The sequence below is a fragment of the Rhinolophus hipposideros genome, assembly GCF_964194185.1.
Source record: "Rhinolophus hipposideros genome assembly, chromosome: 2".
Classification (NCBI taxonomy): domain Eukaryota; kingdom Metazoa; phylum Chordata; class Mammalia; order Chiroptera; family Rhinolophidae; genus Rhinolophus; species Rhinolophus hipposideros.
This window is the reverse complement of record NC_138048.1, coordinates 97356892-97366764: the sequence shown is the minus strand read 5'-3', so window position 1 is coordinate 97366764 and position 9873 is coordinate 97356892. Positions and strand designations below refer to the sequence as shown.

Below are 9873 nucleotides of genomic sequence, written 5' to 3'. Positions count from 1 at the left end.
ATCCTCACAGACTAATTATTACTCTCACGTCCCCAGCACTTCTTACTAATATGACCAAGACAGCAGACGCCCAACGATAGATTTTTGCGGATGAGGGCAGATGCTCTGTTTCGGGATAAAAGGAAACACCTGCCCTCATGTTATGGGGGGGTCTGGAAGATTACGGATTCACCAATTGTTTCGTCCTCAAGTTTAAATTTCGGATTATCTGAAAATTAATATTAGGAGGAAGGCGAGGCTTCCAGGTCAGAAATGGCACAAGTATAACGTCCCAACCCCGGAGTCTCGACAGTGGGGACAGTCGGGAACGAGCCTCACCAACCTGGGCCGCCTGCGCATGCGTAGACTCGAAGACAGAAAGCGCGCTCTACGATCGGTTCGATCGATCGACCTGATCGAGGATCGTCAATTCAGTTCTGGCTGCGGGAACCCCTGTATCTCGCGAGGCAGCCGGGAAAGGGGCGGGTCCAGCAGGAGAGAAAGGAGGAGCGTGAGGTCACGGCACGCTGCGTTCCCAGGAGGCTGTGCGTGCCCCTCGCTGCTTCTGGGATCTTGCGGTCCGGCGTGTGATAGGGCTCCCTGCTTTCTAGTCATGGCGCTTCATGTCCCCAAGGCCCCGGGCTTTGCCCAGATGCTCAAGGATGGCGCGAAGGTGAGGAACGGAGGAAGGGGGAGGAAGGTGGAAGAGAGGCGGGTTAGGGAGGAGGCCGCAGGACTCGCTTCCTCCGTTAACTAGCTGGGCAAGCCTAAAACGTGCGTTGGGCCTCCATCCGTAAGACGGGGCGGATCGGACGCTCCATCCTGCGGGAGGAGAGGAGAGGAACAAGGGCCGGTTCGTGGGGGCTCCTCCTCGAGAAGAGCCCTCTGAGAAACCGGGCTCCTCACTCACGTCGTCAAAGTAGTGCCGCTCGAGTAGGACAGGGGGACAGCGCGCGTGGGCCCCGGGCCAGACTGAGGTTCGCTTCCTTGTGTGAAGCTTAGCCCCGGAGGACTTGCTTTCCTCGCCCGGGACCGGAAGGCGGCACCTTCAAGGTGTAACTCGCAGACTTGCCGGTGGAATCCACAGGGTAAGTGACACCCTGGCCCAGATAAAACTGCTTTGTTTTGTGGCCAGACCTTGGAGGTAATGTAAAGAGCATGATTTTCTTAAAAACATGTTAATGCATTGCTGATACATTTGTCTCCTGGCCTGTTCCAATAGTGGTCTTTTTTTTTTTTTTTTTTTGTCCTCCACGTTTCCTGTGTTTAATTAAGGAAATACAGGTCAGCGTGGTTCAATTTTAGGTAACAGTTTTAGGGAACTGGTGTCTGGTGGGCAGGACGCACTTTGGCGTTAAATATTAGGGTTTAATGGAAACGTTGATGAAAGCGCTCTGCTGCAAACTGCACCACCTACTGCTTACTTTATTGGAAAAGGCTGAAAATTTCGTAGTCTTTATTCTGAGGCAGAAATAACGGGTGATGAAGCAAAAAGGATAATTCCAAATAACGATAAAGAATATAAACGGCACTGGCGTAGAAAATGACAGGAAGTAGCAGAGTCTGCCACCGAAACAAGCTGAGTCTGGGTAGCTGGGGCAGTTAAACAAGGTGTTCATGAAAGAACTCTTAGGTCAGTGCCGAGTGACAAAAGGAACCTGCCAAGATTAAAAGGGAAAGTGTCCCAGGCCCAGGGACCAGTGAGTACAAGGACCTTGAGGATGGAATGAGTTTGAGCTGTTAAGACAGTGAGAAAAGTGTTGGGGCTGAAGCTTTACCAAGGGAAGGCAAGAAGAGTAAGAGGTGACTTTCGAGGAGCTGTAGCTAAGAGCCGGACGTGTCGTGTCGGGCCTTGTAGCCCTGCGGAAGGATTTGTGATTTATCCTGACAGTTAATGGGAAATCATGGAAGGCTTGGGTGGGGTCTGATTTCTAATCAGAGATGGTCGTTCCTCCGAGAATGGGGGTGAGCTGGGGAAGAAGCAAGAGTGCAAGGCAGGGGGTCAGACTGAATGCTACTCTACGAGTCCACCCCTTCCTTCTAAAGGAGTGATTATTAAACTTGTTGGGATCACAGTCAGTTTTGTGAATGTAATAAAAGCCACACCTTATGCTCTGGAACAGTATTGTCTGACAGAACTTTCTGCGATGATGGAAACGGATGTCTGCATTGCCCAGTATGGTGTCCACTAGCCAACATGTAGCCACTGGGCACTTGGAACTGTAGCTAGTGCAATTGAGAAACTGAATTTTTAATTTTAATTACATAAAATTGAAATAACCGTGTGCCTAATGCCACTATGTTAGGCAAAGCAGCTCTAGAAAAAGGGTCCCATGAACAGTAGGCTCGTGAAACCTATCTGAGGTCACAAGTAAATCACGTCTAAAAGACGTCCAATATGAAACTTGAGAATTTTAGTACTGTGAGCGATTCATCAATTTTTTTCAATATGTACACATTGGAATTATGTTGCCATTCAGGTCTCTATACTTTAGTCCCTAAACATTTGGGGGACAGGCACGTTAAATGGGAATTCCCTGTGAACGTAGAACTGTTAGTTTTATAATATTCAGGCTCTAACACAATTAGAAAAGTGTTCATACCACATTGCAACTTTTAGTCAGAAAGTACTGATAAAAGGTATTTTTACCTGAAATAAATCACATGCTTTCTCTGATCAATCTTAGCACTTTTCACTACATTAAAAAAAAAAAAAATTACAGGCATTATGTTTGAATGTGTAGGTAAGTACTGGTGGTCCGTAAAAATGTCATGCTTTGTTCATTAAACTAGAGGGCAAATTTATGGATCATTTATGAATACCAAGCACCATGCTTTACATACACAAATCTTACTTGATTATCTCAACAGTCCTGTGAGATAGGTACTCTTATACCCCTGTTTTACAGATGAAGAAAATTACTGTGTTTCACTGTCCCGTCTAATCAGAAGTTCTTTTACAGCATTTTTCAGGATTAGAAGAGGCTGTGTACAGGAACATACAGGCTTGCAAGGAGCTTGCCCAGACAACTCGTACAGCATATGGACCAAATGGTAATTTCTAAATTAATCTTTTAAAGGTTACAGTAGTAGAATTTCATGTACTAGCTCTTTCAAACTTACAGTGAGAACATTATATATAAATTGAATTTTAGCCATCATGTAGTATGGCTTTGAAGGTTATTTCATAGTTCAATGACACCAGTACAGTGCTTCCAGTTTTTAATCAGCAATTCAGATATCTTTAGAAAAATAAGAATCCAAATGTTACTTTATGATTCTTTCACCATCGAGACGGTACCTAATGTTCAATGCCAAACAGTTCTTTTGTATAAAGTGACATGATTTAAGGGAGAAAATTCTCTCTTGCCTCTTACCATCTGTTAAATATAATTGATACAGATTTATGGAGTAAGCAAAAACTATGTTTTTAGGTAAATTATTTTGCTCTTTGTACATGTTAATATAATTCGTATTTATTGAACAACAAAGACAACTTTGACATCCTCCCTAGTACCGTGTTTCCCCGAAAATAAGACCTAGCCGGACAATCAGCTCTAATGCATCTTTTGGAACAAAAATTAATATGAGACCTGGTCTTATTTTACCGTAATGTAAAACCTGAATAATAATATGTTTTAAATAATATAATGTGAAACCGGGTCTTGTATTAATTTTTGCTCCAAAAGACGCATTAGAGCTGATTGTCCGGCTGTGTCTTATTTTCGGGGAAACGGTAAACATAGGAGATTAGAAAGGAAAGAAATAACAGGGCATGCAATCAGGGAGAGCCATGAGTTAGTGAGATAATCTTAATAGATAATGTGTGTTGAGTTCTTCCAACGTTACTTTAAGAAGTGCATACAAATTTGTATTTGTTGACTAGCTTTTCCTGGGTATTTGGAGAATTTGAGTAGTAATGGATTTGTTTTTCTGTTATTTTTGAGGAATGAACAAAATGGTTATCAACCACCTGGAGAAGTTGTTTGTGACAAATGATGCAGCAACTATTTTAAGAGAGCTAGAAGTAAGTTATTTCTTTTAAAAAGCCAAGAAATGTTTTGATGACATCAAAAATTAAGTATATTTTGGGCCGGCCCGGTGGCTCAGGCGGTTGGAGCTCCATGCTCCTAACTCCGAAGGCTGCCGGTTCGATTCCCACATGGGCCAGTGGGCTCTCAACACACACATACACACACACACACACACACACACACACAAAAAAGGGCAAAAACAAATGTAAAAAAATATATTAAAAAAAAAAAATTAAGTATATTTTATCATAGAAGAAACCTCATTTCAGATTGGATAATAAGGGACTTCCTTTTTCCAACTTGAAAATTTGTTATACATATTTTTCTAATTATAGAGTTCTCTTAGGTTTAACATTTTAGCCACTCAAGAAAGTCTACAGTAAGTTATTTATGGAGGGATTTAGTGTGATAAAAGTATATTTGCTAATTAAAAATCATAGACAACTGAATGTGTTGTCTCATTCTATAGTGTGTGACACTGAAGTGTGTTGTTCCATAGTACAGAAATAGCAGGTACTTAAAACAGTGGTTTAAAAAAAAAATCAAAATATTTGTTTGGTTTTGTGAAAATAAAATAGTTATGATGTTTAAATAGAGTCTATAAAATAGATACTGCTAGCAGAATTATGAGGAAGATCTCGCACCTGAACACAGAGAGAGTCATTCCTCATTTGCTGCTTTCTAGTTGACGGATAAGTTCAACCTCAGGGAATTTTCCTGAATTTCACTTTTAAGCACCAGAACTTAATCCATTTAAACTGTAGATATGTTAACATTCTCTATTTGGATAACAGTATAGTCTTAAAATAATACAGTGAACAAAACAAATTAAATTCCACAAGATATTTATGGAGGGACGTGTCATTGTGAATGTCATGTTGTACATTGATGTTCTCGGGAGTTTTTTCCAAGTATTATGGGAAAACTGTCTTCATAATCAAACTATAGTACCAACATTTTAGTTTTCTCACTGATACCAGTTGTTACTCCTTGCTGGTTTCTAAAACAAGGTTTCTAAATCCTAAGGAAAACCCACTTAAAATTTTGATACACTTTTTTGTAAGAAACATTTTATTTCTCTTTTTTAAAAACACAATTGATACCACTGAAAATAAGAATATACAGAGGTTGCCAAAAAAATGTATACACATTTTAAGGAAGACAAAAACTGTTAAAATTATGCTGATGGTAACCTCTTTGAGCACCTCTTGTAACTGCAGAAGTCAAACGTGACTTGTGTTCATCTTTTGTTATTGATATATATTATTACAATTAATGCAGTTTTTTCCTTTCTTAAAATTTGTACACATTTTTGTGGCACCTCTGCATATAGAAATTGAGACTCATAACCAAGTTACATTGACTATTTTGGCTTTCCTGGAGCCTTTTTTTAAAAATGCCTAGTAGGTTTTAGTGCTTGGAATCATTTAGTTGTTGTTTTTTTTTGTTTTTTTGATTTAGTAAATAATGTTCTGAAGCTGTGTGTGGCGATGAACAAAAGAAGGTGCACTTTGAAGTGTTTTCATTTACAGTGATGCATTTGTACCGATGGGTCTAGAGGGACTTGGATTGTCTTCGTAGGACCACACTAAGTAGCATAGAGCAATGTGATGGAATGGAGTTAGTTACCTGGCCCACAGGGAGATGGGAGTTTGTTAATATAAAAAGAAATGGAAATGAACTGTATAGTTTGCTTTCACTTGCTATTTAAATTCAAACCCCTCTACCAGGTGCAGCATCCTGCTGCGAAAATGATCGTGATGGCATCTCACATGCAAGAGCAAGAGGTTGGAGATGGCACAAACTTTGTTCTGGTGTTTGCTGGAGCTCTTCTGGAATTAGCTGAAGAGCTTCTGAGAATTGGCCTGTCAGTTTCAGAGGCAAGTGTTCATATGCACACAATCCCCCATTGCTTCAAACTGAAATAACAATCATTTATCATAATAGCTAACATTGAGCAGTTTCCTCTCTGCTGGCATTGTGGTACATAACTTTACATGCGGTATTTCATTCTGTCCTTATAAGAGCATTGCGAGTGAGGCCTATTAAAATTAGTCCCGTTTTATTTTAGATGAGGAAAGTGAGGCTTAAGTTAGAAATCTCTTGCTCAGGATCTTACAGCTAGTTAGTGGCAGGAAAGATTCAAAGTCGGCTGGTCACCAGAGCCTACACTCTTAATTAGTAGGCTCTGCTGTGACTGTTATTCTGAAAGTAGGCTTTGTTGTTTTATGTTGAAAATAAATATTCATTTTCATTGGGTTACCAAAGTAATCATGTCAGAATTATGTCTTTTTAAGAAATGTTTTTGCTCTTCACATGTAAGGTCATAGAAGGTTATGAAATAGCCTGCAGAAAAGCCCTTGAGATTCTCCCTGGTTTGGTATGTGGTTCTGCAAAAAATCTTCACGATGTTGATGAAGTGTCATCTCTACTTCTTACCTCCGTAATGAGTAAACAATATGGTAATGAAGTCTTTCTGGCCAAGCTTATCGCTCAAGCATGTGGTGAGTAAATATTAGTAAATGTAAAGATCAAACGAAAAAAACTGGCTCAGTGTGATTAAGATATTTTCTCTGTTGTCCCATTATATCTTTTGATATGTCTTGTTTTCTTAACAGTATCTATTTTTCCTGATTCCGGCCATTTCAATGTTGATAACATCAGAGTTTGTAAGATTCTGGTAAGTGTAGAAGATGCATAGTGTTACGTAGATAACACTAATGGTCAGTAGTTGTGGGGGTAAAATTGTGTTAATGTAAACCTAAATTTTATGCTGGGTTGTACACACTTAGGATTTCCTACCTTTTGAAGCATCGTTTATATAACATTTTGATTTTGCTAGGTTGTAATACTACTGTCTCTTAAATTTAAAGGGTATTGACATTATCTGCTTGTAGTTAACCATTTTTCCATGACAGCTTGAAGGTTGGGAATAATGAATAAACTATTAATTTTTTGCATTCTTCAAATATGCTGAATTACAGTAATAAGCTTAGAAAGCAGTTTTGAATGGGATGCAAGTTGTTTTGCTCTACTGTAAAATTGGTTTAATGTTAATATTGAAGTAGAGTATATTTTTGATAAAAATTTACATGCTTGATACAGTAAAACCTGTCATTACAGTGGTTTTATTTTGCACATTGGCATATAATCGTTAATGTGGTTTAGTTTAGCTTGCATAAGTACATTTGCTCTGGGTGTGTGTGTTTAGATATAAATGTATATATGCTGTTTATTTCTGACCCTTCCCTATAAAATTGTAAACTTAAGAGATCAGAAATTCGCTTTTGTTCCCTATTCTGTCCCCCATACTGACAGCTGTTCCTGGTACATCAGCAGCAAGTACTTGGTGAATGAGTGGCTTAGAGCAACTATTCTCTGTCTAGTTCTTCCCAGTATACTGAAGGGCCTCTCCTCTCCCTTGCCCTGCAACAGTACCTCATTCCCACAGTAATTCCTGCCCTGAGCTGACTGGTGTGCTTTATGTCCACCAAGCCACTCATGCCCAGGAGTCACTCACTGCTTTGGTGTGTGTATTACTTAATTTAGAAAAGGATATTTTTAGTACATTGCAGAATCAACAACTTAGCCCTAATGTTGTTTTCATGAGCTCACTGATGGTTTTGGCATTCAACTCCTTAGGGCTCTGGTATCCATTCCTCTTCAGTATTGCATGGCATGGTTTTTAAGAAGGAAACTGAAGGTGATGTAACGTCTGTCAAAGATGCAAAAATAGCAGTGTACTCTTGTCCTTTTGACGGCATGATAACAGAAACTAAGGTATGTAGACTTCAAAACTTTAAAATTAAAGGTAAAAATGTGAGGTTGCCCTTTCAGATTGTTTTATGATTCTAAAGTTGAGGCGGAGTTTGCTTTTAGTCTAGTGAATAGTACATAATTATTGAAAACTACAGGATCATGCCTGTTATTTAAAATCGGGTTTATATTCTTTGTATATCTAATTCAAATACTAAATACTAGAATCTACATGGTGGCAGTATAGTTTATATTGTAATATACAGCTCTTGACTTCTAATAGAACTTACACATTCACCAAGTATAATCTCACTGAAGGGAACACAAGTACTTTTGTGCACTTCATGAAAATTGTTTTTAAATAATGTTGAGATTCTGTAGCATCCTGTAGGAGAAATATACTAATACAATTTGTAATTGATAAGTTTGTTTCTAAAAATGCATGTTATGAAGTTTGAAGTTTATGTTTATAGGTCATTTTTTATATCAACCCTGGGATTCTTGAAATCTGAGTTGTTGATGGTTTTAAACATTTGACAGATGTGGGTGTAGGGGCATTGGTCCTTTAGTCCACATTTTAGAAAAAGTTGAGAACCACAGCATTGTTGTTTTAGTGCACTAGTTGACATTGTCAAAAGACATGCCAGGACACCTGCCTGACATACCTAAAATTAAGGTGTTTATCCATCTTTCCCATCAAAGTGCTCGTCAGGGAGAAAATGCATCGGTTTTGGGAGTGGGGGGCGTCTAGGAGCAAGCTGAGTTTATTTTCATACAGATTTTGTATTCTGCTTCATAGTACAGGTATATTTGCATTTCTCCCAAATCTTTTAAGTTATTTCTTCGGTAAGATGCTGTCCTGTGACTTTGAACTTCTAAGTAGTGATAGTTTTAAAAGAGTGCTTGCTTGTTTCGCTAGGGAACAGTACTGATAAAGACTGCTGAAGAACTGATGAACTTTAGTAAGGGAGAAGAAAATCTTATGGATGCACAAGTCAAAGCCATTGCTGACAGCGGTGCAAATGTCATCGTCACAGGTGGCAAAGTGGCGGACATGGCTCTTCATTATGCAAACAAATACAGCATCATGTTGGTGAGGTAAGAGAGGGCTGCATCATTCTATTAACCTATATTGTAAATGGCTTCTTGGTGGTGAAACAAATTCAACACACCATGAAGACTGTTAAAAAAACAGACACAGCAAAAGGACCGAACTTAATCGATAGAGGCAGAAAATGCCTCTGAGAAAACTATTTGAGCTGAGAGCTGAAGGGTCAATCAACAGATGTTATTTGAAGAGGGAGAGGGGAAAGCATTCTAGGTAAAAGGAACAGTTTCAGAGACCAAGCACAAGCCTGGTGCACACTGTCAGCGCCAGTGTGGGGTCGGGAGCATTACTCATGACCACATTTATGAGGCACATTAGACATCCACCCATTGCCACCTCTCCTAGCACCCGATCTAATGTGCAGAGAAAATCTGTTCTCTTCCTTGCATAACATGATGATTACCCAAAGCAAAAGTTTGCTACATATCAGGGCTTCCCTGGTGTTTTAGAACTATAAACAGTTGACATCTTAAAGACACTTGAAGTCTCACAGTTCTAGAATATCATGAATGCCTGTGTCTGGACTGCACAGTGCGATCCAGACCTAATCCGAGCTTGAACCTTTAGGGTTCAAAAAAATGTGACTTCTGGATCAGTATAGCATTTCTTATTTAATTTTGCATTTTATTCTATCTGATGGAACTAAAGCTTCTATTTAAGGTCTGTTTTTTAATGTTCTTTTTATTGTTGGTTTTGTTTTGTTTTTTTAAGGCTGAACTCAAAATGGGATCTCAGAAGACTATGTAAAACAGTTGGTGCTACAGCTCTTCCTAGATTGGTATGCATTTTGGACAACATTAGAAGATAATTGAACCTATTTGAATTATTATTACAACAGTCACTTTCTTACAGACTCCTCCTGTTCTGGAAGAAATGGGACATTGTGATAATGTTTACCTTTCAGAAGTTGGAGATACGCAGGTGGTTGTTTTCAAGCATGGTATGTAGTAATTGTACAATATATTTATATAGAAGCGTGGGTGTTCATTTTCTTTT

General features: G+C 39.1%; 1 protein-coding gene across 1 annotated transcript in view; it reads left to right on the top strand.

The window, feature by feature from the left end:
• Positions 1-478: 478 nt before the first annotated feature.
• The window catches only part of CCT8 (chaperonin containing TCP1 subunit 8), a 13648-nt gene continuing 4253 nt past the window's right edge, over positions 479-9873 (top strand). Inside the window, exons 1-10 of the mRNA XM_081079467.1 lie at positions 479-652; positions 2943-3033; positions 3927-4006; positions 5744-5893; positions 6337-6517; positions 6632-6693; positions 7656-7793; positions 8689-8867; positions 9589-9655; positions 9730-9817. Coding sequence (XP_080935593.1) covers positions 593-652; positions 2943-3033; positions 3927-4006; positions 5744-5893; positions 6337-6517; positions 6632-6693; positions 7656-7793; positions 8689-8867; positions 9589-9655; positions 9730-9817 — 1096 coding nt within the window. The 5' untranslated portion in view covers positions 479-592. The remainder of the gene's footprint in view (positions 653-2942; positions 3034-3926; positions 4007-5743; positions 5894-6336; positions 6518-6631; positions 6694-7655; positions 7794-8688; positions 8868-9588; positions 9656-9729; positions 9818-9873) is intronic.